This window comes from Siphateles boraxobius, unplaced genomic scaffold, assembly GCF_051911475.1.
Source record: "Siphateles boraxobius isolate OS27281-9 unplaced genomic scaffold, OSU_SipBor_1 103, whole genome shotgun sequence".
In the NCBI taxonomy this organism is placed as follows: Eukaryota; Metazoa; Chordata; class Actinopteri; order Cypriniformes; family Leuciscidae; genus Siphateles; species Siphateles boraxobius.
Genome location: NW_027508704.1, coordinates 1,148,845 through 1,170,793, shown reverse-complemented (window position 1 = coordinate 1,170,793; position 21,949 = coordinate 1,148,845). Strand labels below are relative to the sequence as shown.

The 21,949-nt window shown below is 41.5% G+C and overlaps 1 protein-coding gene across 4 annotated transcripts in view; it reads left to right on the top strand.

The window, feature by feature from the left end:
* Nucleotides 1-691: 691 nt before the first annotated feature.
* LOC143753264 (uncharacterized) overlaps nucleotides 692-21,949 on the top strand; it is an 84,700-nt gene continuing 63,442 nt past the window's right edge. For 3 of the 4 annotated variants that reach the window (XM_077245665.1, XM_077245664.1, XM_077245662.1), the window contains exon 1: nucleotides 692-847. In XM_077245665.1, the coding sequence (XP_077101780.1) occupies nucleotides 832-847 (16 nt within the window). In that variant the 5' untranslated portion in view covers nucleotides 692-831. Of the gene's footprint in view, nucleotides 992-21,949 lie in introns of all 4 variants that reach the window. The other variant, XM_077245663.1, reaches the window with a different exon arrangement.

The following is a 21,949-nucleotide window of genomic DNA, read 5'->3' as shown; positions in this document are numbered from 1 at the left end:
TATACCGCAAATTCGTTAAATTATCCCGTAATCTATCTAGAGCGAGCGTGCATGCGAGACAGATATCGTGCTTCAAACTGCGTGCGCGCACGGCAGAGAGGTAAGCGAGCGAGAGGACCCCCCCCCCCTCACGCCAAGCTATACTCAAAAGTTGGCAGCTCTGCTACTAAACACTCACAGATCCCTCCATAGGACCTGGGCAATCGGACGAACATAACAACATATCAAATACATCTCAGTAAAGTCTACTAAATGAGGAAATTAGTGAAAGTCCTTGGATATGTGTGTGTGTATGTTTGTGTATGTCCATTTGCGCATCTGGCATTCCTTTGAGGAGATAGCAATCTCTTTGAGGCCTGACCCCCGGCTGTGTGTGTGGTCCCAGGCCTGAGTTACGGATAGGAGTCAAATGTTAAAAGCATTTTCACATGTTGGACTTCATGAGTCACGCTGACACGGTCCAAATACTGTACACCCCTGATCTAGAAAATCCACTGGCATGTGTTTTGTATTTCCTGCATGCTGAGCAAACAAGGGTTTGTAACCAGTTTTTTAACCTGCTTTTATTTTCCTCACTGCCCCTTTAATTGGCAAGCCAGTTAAGTATCGTGTTTCAGGAAATGCAATAGCGCATGTTGTCACAGGCTCCAGCTGGAGGAGTCACATGACTTCTTTCATAACAGAGAGCATTAGATCAGCTGAGAACGAGAGCAGGAAAACGAAACCTAAGGGTGAAGCTCATGCCGTCATTAATCATTCATCACAAGCTCACTACTTGCTCACACTGTGTTGTTATGCCTGCAGTCGAGTCGTTTAAAGCATTTCTCAAGCATGTTCAAACAGTCAGGTAGGATCTTTAACTAGATAGTTAACTCAGTTTCAGTTTTGTTTCTCATGACGCAGTGCATGTTTATGATGGGAGATTCTAGTATAAAGCAGAACGCAGTACATTAGTCACTCAGTTGTTCGGACAGAGCTGCACATTCACTGGGTAAGACCTATGCTATTTTTTAATCATGCGAGTAAGACCTTACTGTAAAGTGTTACCAGGTTTATTTGATCTCACTTTAGAATAAATAGTGTTAGATGGTGTTAGAATGAATATATATGTAATTATTTTGTGAAATGGTCATTGTTATTGCTGATGATTAATTTGATTTATGTTACTGACTTAATATACAATATCATATACAGCATTAATTATCATGTGATTATTAAATCCCGCCTTTAGTCAATAATTTGATCCCTTAAAGGTACACTATGTAATATTTTTGGATCAAAATATTCAAAAACCACTACAACAATGTTATATATCTATCCATAAATTACAGGAACGTCTGTGTGTCTGTCTGTCTGTCTGTCTGTCTGTCTGTGTGTCTGTCAATCGCATATCTCTCGAACCGTTAGTCCGATGGATCTCAAACTTGACAGGTGTCTCGCTACAGGCACGAGTAAGGGCAGTGCCGAGTTTGATGATGTATGGATTAGAAATGCAAGAGACATCGTCAAATATATCAGTAAAAGAAGCACACATTGAAGTTGTGGTTTAAAAATAAACATTCTGACATTAGAGAGGGTTGTGGTTTAAAAATTGGGGTTTAAAAATAAACATTCTGTTAGCTAAACATTAAGTCAGCTACACTGTTTACTTCTGAATATTATAGTTATTCAGAAGTAGTTAGTTGTCAGTAGTTAGTTATGTATGTAGTTAAATTTTCCATATTTATTGTATCTTCTCATTATGTCAGTATCAGTATTTGCTTTCAACCATGCACAAATAAAAATGTCACTGAACTTGTGCTGTGTCATGGACTACTTGCACAACTACTTCTGCGTTCTACTTAGTACATATATCGGGGGTTTCCGGTTAGAGCGTTCAGCGCACCTACATACATGATAACGCAGATTATCACTACCTTTTATGGATGCCAATTAATTAAAACAATAAATAATTATGTCTGTATTAATTATCTTGAGCCTGCTGAAATGTTCCTTAAGCCTATATTTTCTTTCCAACTGTGCATTCTGAAAAAATAAATAGGTTAAATATCCTATTTATCCACTAACCTGCAGCAGTCCTATATGCTCGTCTTAATAAGTGTTTTTCTCTTACTGATATTTCATACCTGTTGAGTTTACATTTTTAAATGAATTTGACAAATAAAAAGGATTGCTTGTGTGCATTGACCAGTGCTTTATTCCAGTCTTTTAAACTAGTTGAATGAATGAATGCTCGCGCCTAAAGCCAGGAACACGCCAAGCCGACGCCGACGATCTAGTGCTGATGAAAGCCGACTGTGTTGTCGCCTCGCGTCGGGGTAAAAAGCTGTACTTGAACACACCGAGAGAACTACTGCCGACTGTTAGCTATAATGCGCGTTCTGCACCTGCTTGTGAATGAGACAACTGTCTATTTCTATATCCGACATTCAAAAGAGAAACCGACACTGCAGGCTGCAGATAAAGTAAAACCAAAGCGGTGCGTGCTTACCGTTTTGAATATCAATCCTGTTAAACACTTTCTTTATTCCACTCCACTCATGTTAATATTTAAATATTTGCCAAGGAACACTCATGTAAGATGACGTAACATAACAGCAGCCTTCTATCTATACCGTTTTGACTTCTTTGCTCTCTGTTTTGCTATTATTCTCGTGCACTGACTCGTTCACTAAGCTGAACAGCCAATCAGAGTTCTCTCTCTCACCGACGGCCCGACGCCGATTCAACATGTCGAATCGGCTGTTACAAAGCCGACGAGGACTAATTTCAGCCGACGGTGCAGAATGATCACACTGAGAAAACTTACTCGGCCGACGCACAAAAACTGCCCGACGGCCGACCGTCGGCTTAGTGTGTTCCTGCCTTACCCTAAGGTCAGAGGTCCTGTCCCATATGTCCCTGAAATGTCACGCACAAGCACGTACACATATATTTTTACACTTTGAATAGGTTCTCTGTCCTATGATACCTGTTAGGGATCCATGACGTTTAAAATTTCTAAAACAAATCCCCGCTTTTTATTATTCAGATTACTCAATCCTAATAATAAACAATAAGACAAATTTTAAGTCATATCATTACACTACTCTTCCTCTCTGGTTTTCGCATAACTGATCACTCTCTTAAACATTTGTGAAATAACATTTATAAAAGTAAAAAGCTTAGGCTGTTTTTGTGGGGATAGTCCCTTAATTATTAGCAAACAAGTAAAGACTTTATCTGAAGGCGGGCTAAATGAATAAACACTGTTATTGCACTCTCGACCTAGATCGAACCCTCAGTCATCTCAGTATAAACAAGAAATAGTGTACAGTTTACAGGGTTCGTACGGCTGCTTGGAATCCTTGAAAATGCTTGAATTTTGATGTTGTGATTTCAAGGTTTGAAAAGTGCTTAAATTTTGGATAAAATGCTTGAAAATGCTTGAAATTGTAACTGTTCTCTAACAACAAAGACCTATCTGACTGAATCGTTCGTTTATTAAATGCAGATATAAACTGTTTATTAAATACAGTTTATTGTATGCAATAAACTGCACCGTTTATTAAATGCAGAAATTGTAACTGTTCTCTCACAACAAAGACCTATCTGACTAAATCGTTCGTTTACTAAATGCAGATATAAACTGTAGCCATTCAGATACAGAGCGATTTGCGTTACACTGGCCAGAGCAAAAGTAGGTGGAGTTTTCATTTTGATTTCCGTGCTTGTTTGGATGCCCAGTTTCTATTGGCCGCGCAGGTAATCAGTGCAGTGTTATGCTTATGGGACTGGGGATATAGAGGAGAAAACTGCAACACTGCAGTTCGGGGTGGGTGAAGGAAGGATTACAATAGATTTTTCAAGTGTGTTGGGGTTTAGACAATTCCTCTTCTTGGACAAAACCTCTCCAGCCTTGGAAAATATCCTTCCACAAGGAACAGAGGATGCAGAGGAACATAAAAATGCCAGTGCCAGCTCGTATAAATGAGGATACTGATGCCTCTTTTGAGCCCAGACAGGCGAGGATTTCCTCTTTCTTGCTGGCTCCATAACCAGGATAAAAGGAAGAGTCGCAAAAAGCAAACAAATCCAAAAGGGCGATCCAAAACAAAAAGGGTTACACTTTATTTCGATAGTCACTTTAGACATTCTACTAACTATAAGTAACTTTTCAACTACATGTCAACTAACTGTCATTAGAGTATAAGTAGACTGTAGTAGGGCTGTAGTACTCGAGTCCGGTCTTGTTTTTCTATGATCTCGGACTTGTCTCGGACTCGCTGGTATTCGGACTCGGACTTGTCTCGGTCTCGGCCACTGGTCTTGCCAAATATGGCTTTTGATCTCGACCGAGTCCAGGTGTCTTTATTATGTTCCCAGTAAGCACACATAAAAGCCATTTATATGCAGGCCGTTTACTTGCTCTGGTGTGAGCCGCGATTGCGCCAGAACCAGCCAGTCATCGAGATATAATTCAGCACGTGCACTCCCCGGAGTCTCAGGGGAGAAAGCGCCGTGTCCATGCACTTCGTAAATGTACGGGGTGGTAGGGACAGACCGAACGGCAGAACTGTGAATTGATAAGCCTGGCCCACGATGGCGAATCTCAAGAATGGTCTGTGATGGGGGGCTATCTGAATGTGAAAGTATGCGTCTTTCAGATCCAGAGTGAAACACTGCTATTATGAGGTATCACCATATGTCATCATTCTGTTTTCTTTAGATTAGAAGATATGATATCAAGGGGAATGTCTATACTTAAAAATCCTGGGTGTCGTGACACTGTTTTTGCTTTTAGATCAACAAATAATAACCCAAAATGATTGTGTTGATAATGTCTTGCACAAGACTTTTTTTCCCTGTCCCGGACTTGGCCTTGACTCGGACTCGAACCTTTTTGGACTAGGTCTTGTCTTGGACTCGAACCTCTTTGGTCTTGGTCTTGTCTTGGACTCGACTAGTACTGGTCTTGGACTTGTCTTGGACTCGACAAAGGTGGTCTTGACTACAGCCCTAGACTGTAGTAGACTGTCAGTAGACTGGTAGTTTATGGTTAGGTGTTAGGGTTCGGGTTAGGAGAACAAGTTGACTTGTAGTTGCTAAGTTATTTATAGTCAATAGAATATCTGTTGGGAGACCAACAAAATAAAGTGTAAGCAGATATTAAGCAGACACTCTACTAATACTCTAATGACAGTTAGTTGACATGTAGCTGCAAAGTTACTTATAGTTAGTTGAATGTCTAAAGTGGACTATCGAAATAAAGTGTTACCACAAAAAGCAGTCCAGATCCAAAAATCCAAATAATCTTATCTCATTTATATAACAAGACTATAATATAGCTACTATAATTAATAATATAATATACGTATTCTAACCTGATATAATGTAATAATATACAGCCCTAACACATATATATCTCAATAACGACAATAACAATGAGAGTTCTTTGACTCTCTGACACTACTACTACTGCTTCTACTACTCCTAACAACACCCACAAGGTGGCGCGAGTTTCGAATCCCCTTTATAGATCAACGCTACTTTTGCGTCATCAAAGGGTAATGCCCCTTTTTGGGGGAAAGCAAACTGATTCCTCTGAGAACAGAACTCGCTCTAGATCTGCAAAGTTTCTTGATCGCAAAAATGTAACAAACATACGCACTCTCTTTGCCGGCCGAGGACCGTGAGCGGTATTTAAAGAAGCTACTGGATACGGGGTTACAGAGGTGTCCCTTTAAAATGGTCGAAAACTGGATTAATGACCCCACGCAGTGGCCAAATATGGACTATTCAGACATCTACCACTATCTCGTGGAATTACCAAGTAGCCTATTTTTTGTCATTAACACACTCACAGTATGACAAACTAGACGATGAGGCCATGTCACTTGGACCATATTCAACTTGATTTAAACTATTGAAATAGTTTTGTTGTCGACTAGCTATACTAGTTAGAAAGACGAAGCTGCTAGCAGCTACGTGATTAGCTCTCACTAGGCACGCTACCTTGGCTGTTAACTGATTTTATTGTTGAAATAGTGGCAGGCTAGGACTAAAGTGGACTTGGCTGGTTTCTGCTTGTGTCTAGAAAGTGCTAGGACTTTGAAAGTTGTAAAAAGGTTTACAGTGTACGGCAAAATATGTAGCGTTGGTCTATATGATCCTAACAAATTATATCTCTATTCTGCGTTCACTTGCAAAACCTTTGAATTGCCCGAGAAAGTTTTATTCGGTCATAAAATTTCTACGAAAAATTTCCCAAGAGAAACTTTGGAGAATGAAATAAAGACCTGGGAGGAAATATATAGCCTATATCAACACCAAAGTTATGCAAGTAAACGCAAAAACTATTATAGCCCAATCTTTCCTGGCATCTCATCTTTTCCCATCATTTTAGGTTTGGTTAACATCTTTAATATATCATTTCACAAACTATCTTGAACGAACAGAGGCATGGTCTGAGATAATAGTGTATTTACCGGTGTTGAATTCTCGGAAGATGAAGAAAATATCCGTCGGATAAAAAAAAAAAAAAGTCATTTCTTCACCAAAATACAAACCGCCACAATGGAACATCCCTCATGGCCTCATCGTCTAGTTTGTCATACTGTGCGTGTGTTGATGACAAAAAAATAGGCTACTAACTTGGTGATACCACGAGATAGTGGTAGATGTCTGAATAGTCCGGCAAAGAGAGTGTGTTTGTGCCATTTTTGCGATCAAAAAACTTTGCAGATCTAGAGCGAGTTCTGTTCTCAGAGGAATCCGTTTGTTTTCCCACAAAAAGGGGCGTTACCCTTCGATGACGCAAAAGTAGCGTTGGTCTATCCGTAGCGACACTCAGACCGAACCGATGACGTATCCACACAAACCGAGGCCTCGTTTGTCATTGGTCACGTGATTTTCACGTTAACAACACAAGCCTCGAATCGCGGCTTCATCTGGCACGCCCATTTTTTCTCGACACAAGCTCCGACGCCTCGGTTCAAATGTCACATCACTACTGGTCACATAAATGTGTTTTCACAAAACGGATATAAATCCGATCTTCAATTCCCGCGCTATATGCAGATTTATCGGAGTTCACGTCACCGAAAGCAACAGATATGAGCTGCATTTTATTGATCGTCAGCTAAAATCAGCGGCAACAGCACTGGTAAGATCATTTCGTTTCTTTACTTTTAATGATGATGATTGTGTGTTAAGCGTCTGCTACTTTCACTTTGATATGCGATAGTTTGCGCAAATCAAAGTGAAAGTACTTTGTGCCTTGGCTTTTCTGCGGTAATGTGTGTTGCAATAGCGCCGTCATATCTGGCTATAACATTACATATAGCCTATAACACGCTCTCTTTTAGCATTTTTCGGAGGAGTAAAAATGCATTTACACTTGTCCAGTTTGTGGAATGATTCTCAGATCTACTCCTGAAGTGGTTTGAGCGATCGATTTCAAATCCGTCTCGAATGCGTTTCGGAGGGCATTTACACCCGGTCTTCTCCTCTCCTCATTGGTCAGTCCGCATGAAGTGGGTTGGTCAAAGGTTACACCGAGCGGGTTACGTGACGTCAGGCGTTGCTACAACAGAAAAAAATCAGACATGGAGAAGCTAAGTGGAAGCTAAGTTTTTTAATTAAAAAAGGAAAAGGACATCAGAAAAGCAGAAAATTTAAAGTATATACCTAAAATAGGTAATTTCTTCACTCCTGTTAATGTTGCCGACAGTTCTGTTAAGTCAGCTTCCGTCAACGATGAGGACAACTAAGCTAGCCAGGACTTTTCTAGACCACCAGCTGTATCTTTTTATCTTGTCTTCTAGAGAGAAATTGTGTCACAGACACGGCTCTGCGCTTTCTATTTTAGCTATTGGACATGAACTTGTTAGTGGCCTTGATTTTGAAGATGTTATACACCAGTTTGCACAGTCAAAGTCCAGAAAAAAGCCATTGTAAGATGTGTTTGCCAAATGAAGGCATTTCAAATTCAAACATGATGCATACTGTAATGATCGTTACTGTGTATTCATGTTCATCACATTATAGTGCAGTTGTGCCCTTTAAGAGAGATGCTTACGTCACTCATGACGTGTACTATGCGTGATAACGATACTCGGTTACTAACGTAACCTCGTTTTTAAAAAACGAGTATTGCGTAAGTTTACCTTACGCTACGGGAAAGATTCATCTTCTCGAGATATTGAAGCCAAAAAATTATCCTTAATTTTGTATTCATTGTCAACGCAGTGCAGCAGCTAGCACACCTAGAGCAGGCCATCTCGCGTGCTCATTGGCTGCCCTGCGGGCAACTGCTGCAGCCTACCAGTGAGCCCGGCGTGAAGTCACGCCCAATGAAGGGCGCCCTTGCCTTCATAGCGTCACAGCCCGCCAGAATGGGCGTGGCTTAGCGTATAAACATAGGGTCTGTAGGCTGACTTCCCTGGTTTTTCGCCGACTGAAGCGAAGTCGCTAATGGCGCGAGCATGGCCGGTTACGCAATACTCGTTCCCTCTCTAGAGAGAACCGAGGTTACGTAAGTAACCGAGTATCGTTCTCTTACGAGAGGTTCTCTCGTATTGCGTAAGTTTAGCTTACGCTACGAGAACACTTTGTCAACGCGTGCGCCCCAAGCATCCACCATGAGACCCCGAACTTTCAGGGGAATCCCATAAGTGGAAAAATAAGGTGGCCAGCCACGCGGGCCATCACTTGTACATAAGCACACATAGGGAATACAGAGCGGCGCGTACACATGGCACATACCCTACTAGTGCAGCTCAACCAGGAGAGCTGAGTCACGTGAGAGTGATCTGAGCAGGATGATCTGGGCAGAATACACCTCTCCTTCACACTGACAACAGTTCAGCCTGCAAGGCAGGAACTTCTAGGTTATAAAACCTGAAAAAGGTAGATGGGGAGCTCCTGCCCACCGCTACACATATGTCATGGATAGAAATCCCACTGGACCATGCCCACGACGAGGCCACGCCTCTCGTGGAATGAGCCCTGATGCCCATAGGGCATTGCAGACTTTTTGACGCGTAAGCACCCGCTGTAGCGTCCACTATCCATCTGGACAGGCTCTGTTTCGAGGAGGCGAGACCCTTGGTGCACCCACCAAACGAAACAAAAAAAGCTGTTCTGAACGCCTGAAGGAGGCGGAGCGCGTAATGTAAAATATCAGCGCTCTGAATGGAGTGCCCATCACTTTAGGAACATAGCCATGTCTAGGTCTGAGGATGACTTTAGAGTCATTCGGCCTGAACTCAAGACACGACGCGCTAACAGACAGCGCGTGCAGGTCCCCCACACGTTTTACTGACGACAGTGCAGTCAGAAAGACGGTTTTCAGTGATAGATATTTCAACCCCACGGAGTCTAGTGGTTCAAATGGAAAGGCTTTCAGGGCCTCAAGGACCAATGAAAGATCCCACATAGGAACCGACGGGGGGCGCGGCAGGTTCATCCTTCTAGCTCCTCTAAGGAAGCGGATGACCAACTCATGTCTTCCCAGTGACTGGCCGTGCGTCGATTCTGCGAACGCTGCCACGGCCACCACGTATACTTTGAGCGTTGATGGGGACCTCCCCTTATCCAACAGCTCTTGTAGGAAGGTGAGCACATGCGCCGACCCGCATGTCCGTGGGTCCAGACCTCTGTTGGTGCACCATCCGGAGAACACCGACCATTTAGACGAGTAGAGCCTTCTCGTGGAAGGAGCTCCAGACTGCGTGATCGTGTTCATCACTCCTTCTGGCAGGGCAACGAGTACCCGTTGATCAACCATGCGTGAAGAGACCAGCGCTCTGGATGGGGATGCCAGATCGTGCCGCGAGCCTGAGAGAGGAGATCTGCCCTCACCGGAATCGGCCACGGAGCTGTATGTGACAACCGTGCTAGTTCCGGGAACCAATCTGATTCTACCAACGCGGGGCTATGAGGAGCACCGAGTGGCGCGTTTCCTTGATTCTCTTGATCAACTGTGGTAACAGGGAGACCGGAGGGAAAGCATATAGCATGAGGCTGGGCCAACCTGGGCCAGCGCGTCCCCGTCCTTCGAGAAGAACATCAGGCATTGAGTGTTGTCTTTTGACGCAAATAGCTTGACTTCCACTCTGCCGAATAGGCGCCACAGCTTCTGGACCGTTTGGGGGTGCAGGGACCATTCCCCTGGGGGAACATTGTCCCTGGACAGTTTGTCTGGGCCGTCGTTCAAATGGCCAGGCACATGCGCCCCCCTCAGCGAGCGCAGGTGCATCTGAGACCAAATAAGGAGCCGTTCCGTCAGATTGCAGAGATTTCTGGATCTGACACCACCATGACGGTTTACATAGGATACTACAGACATATTGTCCGAACGGACAAGAACATGTTGGTCCTGTATGAACGGGAGGAAGCGCTTCAGCGCGTTCTCGACCGCTATCATTTCCAGACAGTTTATGTGAAAACACTTCTCTTGATCTGACCACTGGCCGAAGACCGGTCTGCCCTCGAACAGCGCGCCCCAACCCGAGTGAGACGCGTCTGTCGAAATGACTTTCCGATAAGAGATGGTTCCCATCATCACTCCCTGCTGGTACCAATCGGCTACTAACCAGGGCTGCAGAGCCGCTATGCAGGTCTGAGTCACTCTGATTTTCTGGCCGACCAGTGTTGGAGTGGGCGCATGCGCAGTAGGCCCAGCTGAAGCACCACTGCAGCTGATGCCATACAGCCCAACATCCTTTGAAATGTTTTCAGAGGGAGAAAGCTGCCCTTCTGGAAAGATGCGGATAGGTGGCGAACACGGCATGTCGATAAATGAGCCGTCATGGTCACCGAGTCCAGTTCTATTCCTAAAAAGGAAATTGACTGGCTGGGCAGTAATGAGCTCTTGGTCCAGTTGACCTTGAGACCCAAGCTTTCCAGGTGACTGAGAAGCACTGTTCTGTGAGACAGCAGTTCGGTCTCTGACTGTGCCAATATCAGCCAATCGTCCAGATAGTTCATTATTCGCAGCCCCTGACTTCTCAGCGGGGCGAGCGCCGCATCCATGCACTTCGTAAATGTACGGGGTGCTAGGGACAGGCCGAACGGCAGGACGGTGTATTGATATCCCTGACCGTCGAAGGCGAATCTCAACAATTGCCTGTGAAGGGGTATTATCTGAATCTGAAAATAGGCATCCTTCAGATCTAAGGAAATAAACCAGTCCCTCGGGCGAACGTGCGCAAGGATTTTCCTGGTCGCATGCATTTTGAACGGCCTTTTCGCAGGCACTTTGTTCAAATGTCTCAGATCTAGGATAGGTCTGAAGGCTCCGTCCTTCTTGGGTACGAGAAAAATATCGGCTGTAAAAGCCTGACTCGCTCAGAGAAGGCGGCACCTTTTCTATCGCCCCTTTGCACAGCAGCTTTGCTATTTCTGCGTGAAGTAGGTGTGCTACTTCCGCATTCACTATCGTCGCGGTTCGGGCTTGAACGCGAGGAGGATGGCGAATGAATTGAAGTGTATAGCCCTGCTTTATTGTGCTCAGCACCCATTCTGATATCCCACGCAGCTATGTGAGCCGCTAGGGGGCGAATGGCCTCCGGGTTCAGATCACCGCCATTTGCGGGCTTGTGAAACTGAACCGGAGCCGAAAGCGCGGCGCGCGCGCTCTCTGGGCAATGGCTGCTCGCTGAAAAGCCGAAACCGGCTGATTTATGTGAGATGTCCCAATCATAAGGGATGGGGAACATTCATATGTCACTTGACGCGCGAGCAGCGCTCCGGGCGGAAAAGCTTCCTGTAAGCGTGAACGCGTGTGCGCGGGCACGAGACTTACAAGTTTATTTGATGCCCCGATCATAATGGATGGAGAACGTTTTATTAATCCAATGCGTTTTGTGATAACGCGCGGGCGGGAGGTTAGTGTTAGTAAGCGTGAACGGACTCTGGCGGGCACGAGACTTACATTCATAACCTGCTTTCTTGATCGTGTAACAGAGCCGGCAGATAGTGGGCACAGACTTGTGGACACATTTCTTACATTCAACTCTCGAGCGGCTTTTCTGTGCTTTATGAGAGTGTGCTCTGCGAGATTCGGTGTCCTTATCTGTAGGGGTGAACACTGGGGCGTGGGCACTTTCACTACACTTACAACACCGACGGCATGAGCCGGACCAGACATTATACTCTTTTTGAGATTTTTCTGGTTCGCCGTGAAAACGCCGTTTGTGTGCAGGCGAGACAAACCGGCTCGTTGGCTGCTAATTGAACCACTGCAGTAGCCTGTTTGAAGGGGACTGACAGGGAATAAACTTTGACTGCGGTCCGGCCGCAGCGGGACACGCGCGTCTTTTCGTAGGCGATGTGTCTGTTAGTAAGCATGAGCTACTGCCAAATACACTGCTGCAGTAGCCTTATCTAAGGGGACTGACAGGGCGAGACATTTCGACGGCGGCGCGCAAGCCTGTCCGGGTCATGCAGAGAGCTCGAGAGGGCTCTACATGACGCGAACGGGGACGCGAGGGCGGAGTAGCTCTCTTGTAATGTAAAGCGAGCTAGCTTCCTGCTCGGTGGTCGAGCAGAACTGGAACATTGTTTGTACGAGGGCACGCGCACGAGTAGTGGGCACGGGACCTACATATAACACAGATGATGCCCGTCCGGGTCATGCAGAGAGCTCGAGAGGGCTCTGTATGACGCAGTCTTACAGAGTATCCTGCTTTTCAGGCCTGTTGTTTGGTCTCTTAAGCCAGTCTACAAACATTTTCGAAGTCATCAATTGTTTCTGTCAGGCAATGGTGGAAAGAGTACTGAAAAAACATACTCAAGTAAAAGTACCATTACATTCCAAAAAATGTAGTGTGAGTAGAGTAAAAAGTACTTGTCCAAAAAACTACTTGAGTAAGAGTAAAAAAGTAGCTTATTTAAAAGTATTCATGAGTAGTGAGTACTGAGCTGCGGATTCTACCCCTTATAATAAACACTGTGCACTACGATTTATAAATTTAAAAAAAATTGCACATACTGTAATTCACATTATATTTTGTTCTTTGTCAGAAGGATTCAAGAATATCTATCATCCGTCTTTTTAAAATGCATCAAATCAGTACACTCATCACCATTTAAATCATATTATTTGGGGGGAAAAGCATTTTAAATTAGGCGAAAAGAAACTGGGCCTGAGCATGCTATTGTTACACATAAAATATCAATATTCATAACTGTGCAAAGAATTCAAAAACCTTTAGAAACTCATATGATAGTTCAGCATCACACACCATGAGATGGGTTAAATAGAGAGATTAAAAAATACCCAATTTCTCTCCAAACGGTACCAATGTTAGTGTTTTAATAAATTAGAATCACTGATATTATCAGATTACCTCACCTAATGCACTGAAAAAGGCTAAGATAGTGAGCTAACACTAATTACACACTTTAATTCCATGCTATTAAATATGTTAGAATTTAAACGTAAATGCACATTGTTCTAGAAGGGTGGCATCCTCCCTTACTGAATCATGGCATAAAGAGAATGACGGACTTCTGTTTAACTAGATAACTCCTGCTGGTTTTGGAGTTTTAGGTCTCCCGAGGTCATCTGGCAGAGGGGGTGGCATTATTGTGGTTTACAACCAGCAGTTCAATTTAAGCTCTGGGTCTGTTCCTCAGTTTTCATCATTTGAGTGCTTGGTTTTGAGTACTTCCGCTCCTACTTCTACAATCATTGCGACCGTCTACAAACCACCTAAGACTAAGCCACATGCAGTTTTTATGTCAGAATTTGCTGATTTTCTGTCAATGCTGTCCTTAAAGTTCCACAAAATTCTTATTGTCGGGGACTTCAACATTCATGTGGATCAAAGTGATTCAACGACGGCTAAGGAATTTTTATCGCTGCTTGACTGCTTCAATCTCTCACACTTGGTAACTGGCCCGACTCATTGTAAAGGCCATACTTTGGATCTTGTGATTACAAATAGCTCATTTGTATCACAGTTATCATCTGTTGATATTGGATTATCTGATCATTCTACTGTCTTTTTTAATTTTGTATTGCACAATTCATGTGTGCCTGCCAACCGAACGGTAACTTTTCGGAAGTGGAAGTCTATTGATCAGACAGTATTTTCGAATTCTGTTGTTTCCACTTTCGGTGATCTGCACTTCACATCTTTGGAGGAGAAAGTCTCACAGCTGAATAACGCTCTTGCTGTTAATCTAGACACTTTTGCTCCCCTGAGGTCACGGAAGGTTACTTTTACTCGCACTGCTCCATGGTATAATGACAATCTCCGCACTAAGAAGGCGGCCTGTCGCAAAATGTAGCGAAAATGGCGTCTCACTGGCTTGCATGTTCATTATCTAGCCTGGAAGGATCTTCTAAGTGACTACGGAGCATTAATTGATATTGAAAGATCTTTGTATTTCTTTCAGATTATTGAAAACAATCAAGAAAACCCAAGACATCTATTTAAAACTATAAACAGACTCCTTCAAGTTAATGCTGCTACTACCACGCCTGCTTCTCAGCCGCTGTGTAATTCTTTTCTTCATTTCTTCAATTCAAAAATTGATAGTGTTCGTAAACAAATCTCTGTTTCATCTGTTTCTACTGTTTCATTCCATTGTCCACCTGGGTTCACTGGTACTTTTCTAACTAACTTTCCTCTTCTTGATACTGAGACTCTTACAAGGGAGGTATCAAGCATTAAAGCTTCCACTTGCTTGCTTGATCCTCTTCCCACATGCTTATTTAAATCTTGCTTTGGGGTCCTGTCTCCGGTGGTTCTCAGTATTATGAATGACTCTTTGCAGACTGGGGTTGTTCCAGCAGCATTAAAGATTGCTGCGGTAACTCCAGTACCAAAAAAAGAGAATGTTGCCCTGGATGATTTTAATAATTATCGTCCTATTTCAAACCTTCCGTTTCTGGCATAAATACTTGAGCGTATTGTTGCCTCTCATTTGTGTAAACATCTCACAGGTAATAACCTCTTTGAACCACTTCAGTCAGGATTCCGTAAATTTCATAGTACTGAGACGGCTCTGGTTAAAGTCACCAATGATCTGTTGATGGCTTCTGACTCTGGTGCAACATCTATTCTCATTCTTTTAGATTTAAGAGCCGCTTTTGACACTGTTGATCACAGTCTAATGCTTACACGTCTTGAGAGAGTGTCTGGTGTGTCGGGGACAGCTTTGAAGTGGTTTCGGTCCTACTTTGCTGACCGTTCCCAGTTCATCTCAATGGGTGACCATAGGTCTGAGATTAGCCCGGTTCTCACTGGTGTTCCCCAGGGGTCAGTTCTGGGCCCTTTACTCTTTAACATCTATCTATCACCACTTGGCTATCTCTTGAGATCGCTCGGCCTCCATTATCATTTCTATGCCGACGATACGCAAATTTATATACACTCAAAACCAGATGAGCGCTCCAACGTTGATTTTCTTTCTGGTTGTATTACTGAAATAAAAACCTGGATGAGTAATAATTTCCTGTGTTTTAACAGTGATAAAACTGAAGTTATGCTCATTGGTTCTCGTCATCAAACCTCCAAAGTTGGTTCTCTGTCTTTTAATCTTTATGGTTCTGTTTTGGGTATCCAGAACAAAAATGAGGAACCTTGGAGTTATTTTTGATGCTAATCTTTCATTTGATTCTTTCATTCAGAGTACTGTTAAAACATCTTTTTTCCATCTTAGAAACATCGCTAGATTGCGGCCTATGTTAACTTTTCCTGTAGCTGAAAAGCCGATAAATTCCTTCGTCGTCTCTCGGATTGACTATTGTAACGCTCTTTTAGCCGGAGTTTCTAAATCTACACTAAGCAAGCTTCAACGTGTACAAAATTCTGCTGCTAGGATCTTAACTGGGTCCAAAATATGCAACCATATCACTCCGGTTTTGGAATCCTTGCATTGGCTCCCAGTTAGGTTCCGAGTCGATTTTAAGATTATGATGCTTACAAACAAGTCCTTGCACGGCCTGGCTCCAAATTATCTATCTGAACTGTTGCTCCCCTACACTCCGAATCGCAGATTGCGCTCCTCACAATCGAGCATGCTGGTGGTTCCTAAAACTCGCTTAAAATCTATGGGTGACAGGGCTTTTTCCTTCTATGCACCTGTCCTTTGGAATTCTCTGCCTCTTGAACTTAGAGAACCCCAGACTTATGCCACTTTTAAAGGTCAACTTAAGACATATTTTTTTAAACTTGCATTTACCTGTTGATGTGTTTTGCTTTTAATAATTGTTTATTGTGTGTACAGCGCTTTGAGAAGCTGCTTTTAAAGGCGCTTTATAAAATAAAGGATATTATTATTATTATTACATTTTACACGGCTACATTTACTCGCATTGTAATGCTGATAAAATAATTTGTAAGGAAAATTGTGCATTAAATAGGGAAGTTATATCCAGGAAACTTTTACAAAAGAAACAAACACACACACACACACACGCATGTCTATTTGTAGTCTCGGCGAAGCTGTTTTATCAGCAGCATCCACACACAAAAAAACAAAAGTTAAACATGAAAAATGTTTTTGCGCAAGTGCACTTGCCAAATGAAGACGGATTGTATAATGGATCAATCAAAAAACGTTGTTTATTAACGATCTGTAACGTTAGTCAGAGACTGACAGAAATGCAGTTCAAGTTAACGCCATTGTTCATAGGGTGCACTGATTCTGAATCTGGCGGCATGGCGAGCGCGAGACGCGGCAGTGCACAGATCGTGACGCGCGTCTCTCTATAATGTGATTGTGAAGTAAATGGGAGCGGGAATTCACCGCATTATGAACTCGTCACGCAATACCCCCAACCTACAAATGTTAGGCCATGTAGACAGGCCAGCCTATATAAATATCATATTAAGCAGAAATGTGAAATGTAACTTAGCATATTAGAGGAAGACGCTGATATCTGGATTGAATTGATGCGTGAAGAATGCACTTCCACAGCAGTCACAGCAGGAATAGGCGGTTAAAGTTTTCTATACTTAATTTGATTTGATGACAGTCACGAGACCGATTACTCAATCCAATCACGTTGATGGATAAAAATAAAATAAAATTAGGCTAAAACAAGCATGTAACGAGTAACGACCACAAACAGAAGGAAAATGGCGGAGAAAAAGTACCGATACATCACTTAAAATGTACTAAAGTAAAAGTAAAATTACACAATTTTTAAACTACTCAAAAAAGTACAATTTCTGAAAAAAACTACTTAATTACAGTAACGTGGTATTAGTAATTCGTTACCCCTGCTGTCAGGTCAGGTCGCACTGTACAGACTTGGTCAAAGTCAGTCAAACAACATTTTCCCCATTTGTTCACAGTAATCATAAATGTGAAGGACTCTCTGGATAATTTGATATTGACTTAGCCTACATGTCACTTTGTTGTTGCCTTCAAATCTATAACATTTTAGTTTATCTCAACCCATGATGGACGGCGATCTACAAGTTCACAAATCCAATTTACATAAATGCTTTTAATCCATAGATTGATTCATAATTACCAGTAGCAGACAGAGCTGGATAACTAATCCATTTAAAGCTCGTCCCATTTTCTGCATCATCTTTTCATCAGATTGACTCAAAAATATCAGCTTCCTTAAAACTTGTCATTTGCCTTAACCCATCTGTAATGATAAAACCCTCATTCCACAGGTTAATGACACAATATGCACACTATTCAGGCGGAGTATTAGTACCCCAAACTAACACATACAAGACATAAAGTGCAGTCAACTGCTCAGTTTCAATGTTCGCTTTTCATTATATCATCTCCAAAAAGATTTAAATTTTAAGTAAGATTTTAAACTTCACATTTTCCTGTAGCCTTTACCCAATTTTACATGGTCTCTTAACCAGTTTCAAATTATGTCTGTTCATTATTCATTTGATTTTAGAAAAGTGAGCTGGGTTGTTTTGATTCATTATCATTATTTTGTTTAAGCTTGTTCTAGCAGGCTGATAACAGAAAGACAGACACAGTTACCATCCCTTCCTTCACTCAAACAGTCTCCCTCCCTATCTCTATACACAAATAATCTTTTCAACAGCTTCCTAAGAGTGTCATTTATACAGAATGTAATATTAAATTCATCAAAATAACCATTGATCATTTACCTTTGTTATCCAGACTTTTCTTGAATCTACAAAAGCTGTCTTCATCTTTATCCACCACCATGTCTAACAACCTTCAGAAGTTAAAACTATGTTAAAGACACTTCTATACATTTTCTTGCCTATAAGGCAACCAACATCATGTCCCTCATATAAATTAAGTTTTGTCTCCACAACAAATAATGCCAATCACCTCATGGTCTCAACTGGCTCTTGAAAGCCCATTCCCATTAGCTCTTTATCTTTAATTTTCTTCTCTTCAGGGTGTTGTCCCCTGGCATAGTTACAGACACTTGTCACATGAAAAACAAGCCATACAATTAATGTGGTTTCTGGTGAGTGGTATAGAGGAACTCACATTTCTGGGTCAGACTGCCATAACTTCTCACAGCTCCTCTCCCCTTCCCGGTGTAATGACTCTGCTGGACTCACAGAATCTGCTCCACACTCATACCCATCTCACATAAAACACCTCCTATCAGGAGATGCCCAGTGTCTGCGGTGACTCCCTGCCTTAGGTTGCCCTCCGTTAGGCCAAAGAAGATCTTACCCTTCATTGAGTAATCACCTCATGCACACTGGTAACCACTCTTCCCCATCACAGAATCTTTGACCATTTTCTTCAACATAATCAGTTGTTTTCTGGAGCTTAAGGAAGAGACATTCAAGAGTCACCAGAGCCATTTAGACTGCCTATTAGTGTTAACACAGGAAGACAGGTTAATAACAGCAGTATTTCATCCCTAAAATACATTTAACATCTTAAAAGCAGCAACCAAGCACTGCTTAGATTATACTCAGTGAATTTAGTTATCACAACCGTCTATTCAGTGTACATCTACATCTGTAGCCATAGCCATCGGCCCTGTATGTTGGAGACTAAAATGAGACAAAGAAGTTACTGGTCCTAAAATAAACTAATCAAAAACTTCACTTCTATCATTTAAGGTCTGCATTATTTTAAAGACTTCTTTAAAGTCTTTCAGTTTTACTTTTAAAACATTTACAAATACAAATTGCCCTCTGAAGGGCAATGATTTCTTTTAACATCTCTGTGTCTATGATTTTCAACCGAAACCTAGTGCTTTTACTATGAATAGATTGTTATCACTTATGGCACAGGCTGAGATAGCAGCTTTTAGCTGACATTGAATGAGAGCGAGACTCTGATGCATTCAGGACTGGTCCACTGCACTCTCACAAACTTCTAACATCAAACTTTATCTACTATCTTTTAACTCTAGCCCAGCTTAATACATTTGTCAAAACTTACATGCGTTTTCAAATAAAACATAATTTTATAGTTGTCTTTTGTCCATCAGGGAATTTAGACATTACAAATTTCCACTCAGATTGAGTCTCTGTCGCACTGCCAGGTTCAGCCACACCACACACCAGATTCAGATAATCAAACTGTTTCAACCAAATCACAAGCTTATCTTTTAAAAGCTAAACATCAGCTTCTAGTTCTTTCGTGGTCAAAACACTAACAAAACTCACTGTTTGTTTAATCAGATGCCTTTTTACACATTTAGCAACTGTTAATCCAGTACTAATGCTTCTGCTTATTTGATCTTAAATAAAAATAATTATTCTAGTTCTCAATAACGTTTCACATTTCAACTCAATTTTAGTTGTCAAGTTCTCAATTACCATAGTTTAATCTGACTTCAAAGGTTTTTTTCTAGGAGTTTATCAATCTCCAATTAGGATTCACACTATCTTTGACGAAAAGTCACTCTCAGCTTTTGATACATTTTTTGCAGTTATTATAAATCATCCGTGAGATTAGTCTCTCTATATGACCTAAACCCTTTTTAAAATGTTTAATTAAAACACAATTATCCTTTTAGGTACTTTTATATATTTTGCAACTCACATTTGTTGGAGTCATTAAATTTACATCAAACTGTATTCATCAATTCGCTTATAAAAATTACTATTATAGATCTTTTCTTCAAAAGGATTCACTTTAAGACTTCAATCTTTTGACCTTGTTTTGATCTCTTATTCTTTATCAGACGAAAATGTTAATATCATCATTTAAACACTGATCTACTTTCAAAGCAAGCAAGCAACTTTATTTATATAGCACATTTTTTAAACAACAGATGTTGCCCCAAAGTGCTTTACAGAATAATAACATGAAAGTCATACAACAAAACAGACATACTTTATTCAAAAGCTAAAGAAAATAAATACGTTTTTAAATAAGACTTAAAAGTTGTAATCGATGGAGCTGACCTCACATGGAATGGGAGACTATTCCAAAGTTTTGGACCTACCATGCACAATCTCCTTTTGATTTTAAATTACAACAAGGTATCTTTAAAAGTCGTTGATCGGAGGACCTGAGAACTCTAATAGGAGAGTATCCTCTCCAATCCTAAATTTGAACAGAAGCCAATGTAGGGATTGCAGTACCGGAGTAATATGTTCTCTCTTTCGCACCCCCGTTAAAAGCCTTGCCGCTGCGTTCTGCACTAACTGTAGGCGGACAAGCAGAGTCTGGGGGAGACCGATATATAGAGAATTGCAGGAGTCAAGCTTAGATGTAATAAAAGAATGAACTACAATTTCTAAATCCTCACTAGATAAAAAATAAACTCACATTCTGGGTGGGCATTTACAATTAATCCTGCTGACCACACTTGAAACACTCTCTGTCATCTGGTGGATTCATGTCAGACTCAACTACAGCATCAGACACTGCACACTCTTGAAGTAGTATGTCCCAAACAGGAATGCAAACAGAGCTGATAAGCAGTTCTCTGTATTCTTTTGACAGTCCACCAGTGGCGGATTCAGTCCCAATAGCCGAATCATAATCTGTATCATTGTTATTGGCAGCACATCAGTTTTCATAAACTGCACGGAAATGCTAAAAATAATCTAAGTTGTTTTCAAAAAGTTTTCGTTTAACTTTAGTCATACTTGTCCAGGGAAATGATCCCTGACCCAGAATTTCCGTTATAAAACAGACAATATCTTTTGCTTCAATTACTTAATATCAACAAATATCCAACATTATACATTATTGATTTCAGAATTACAGAATCTTTGGACATAGCTGTCTTTACATCTTAATTTGGTATTATCATTGACAGCACTAATTACAGAACAAGTATACATCCAACATCCGGAAGCCGGGCTGAATAAGCAAACCCTGTTGCTGTACCCCAAGCATAGCTGGACCCTTTAGGTTCAAAACACAATGGTTGTCAGACTAAAACTAAACATTATTTCAATTATTATTTTACCATTAAAATATAGAATTGTTCCCCATTTTGCTTAATGAAACATTCCTTATCTTTATATCACATTAATCCCTGTCAATCATACTCAATGCATTTATTATTTTTATCTGAAACTCATTTTTCATACCATTTAAACAGTTAATTTGACTTCCATAAATTCTGTCAGACATTTGATTTTCATCACATATAGTTTTCTACTATATTTCTTCCATCTTTCCCTATTTCCATACATGCCAGTTCCTTCTGCATCCTCTCCTTTCTTTTCTCTACATGCCAGTTCCTTCATTATCTAACCAGTGCATGATTGTTTGCTTACAATCCCAGAACACGTATCTCATACAACAACCTTTTTGTTTTTCACTTCCCTCTTCCACCAAGTCTCTCACCGCTCTCACTTACAGTTCCCTCTATTTCACACAGACAGCCTTATTGCTGCTTGCTACTGCAATCCTTATCATGTAAATTTAAGTTCTCTAGAGTCTAGACATCTAATGTCATGCATCCATTTACTGGATGAAGAAGTAAAAACTTAATTTGTCATGGCAGTTCGACTTTTTTATTTGCCTATTCACACATGTTGAACGCAGCCATAACAACCTTTTT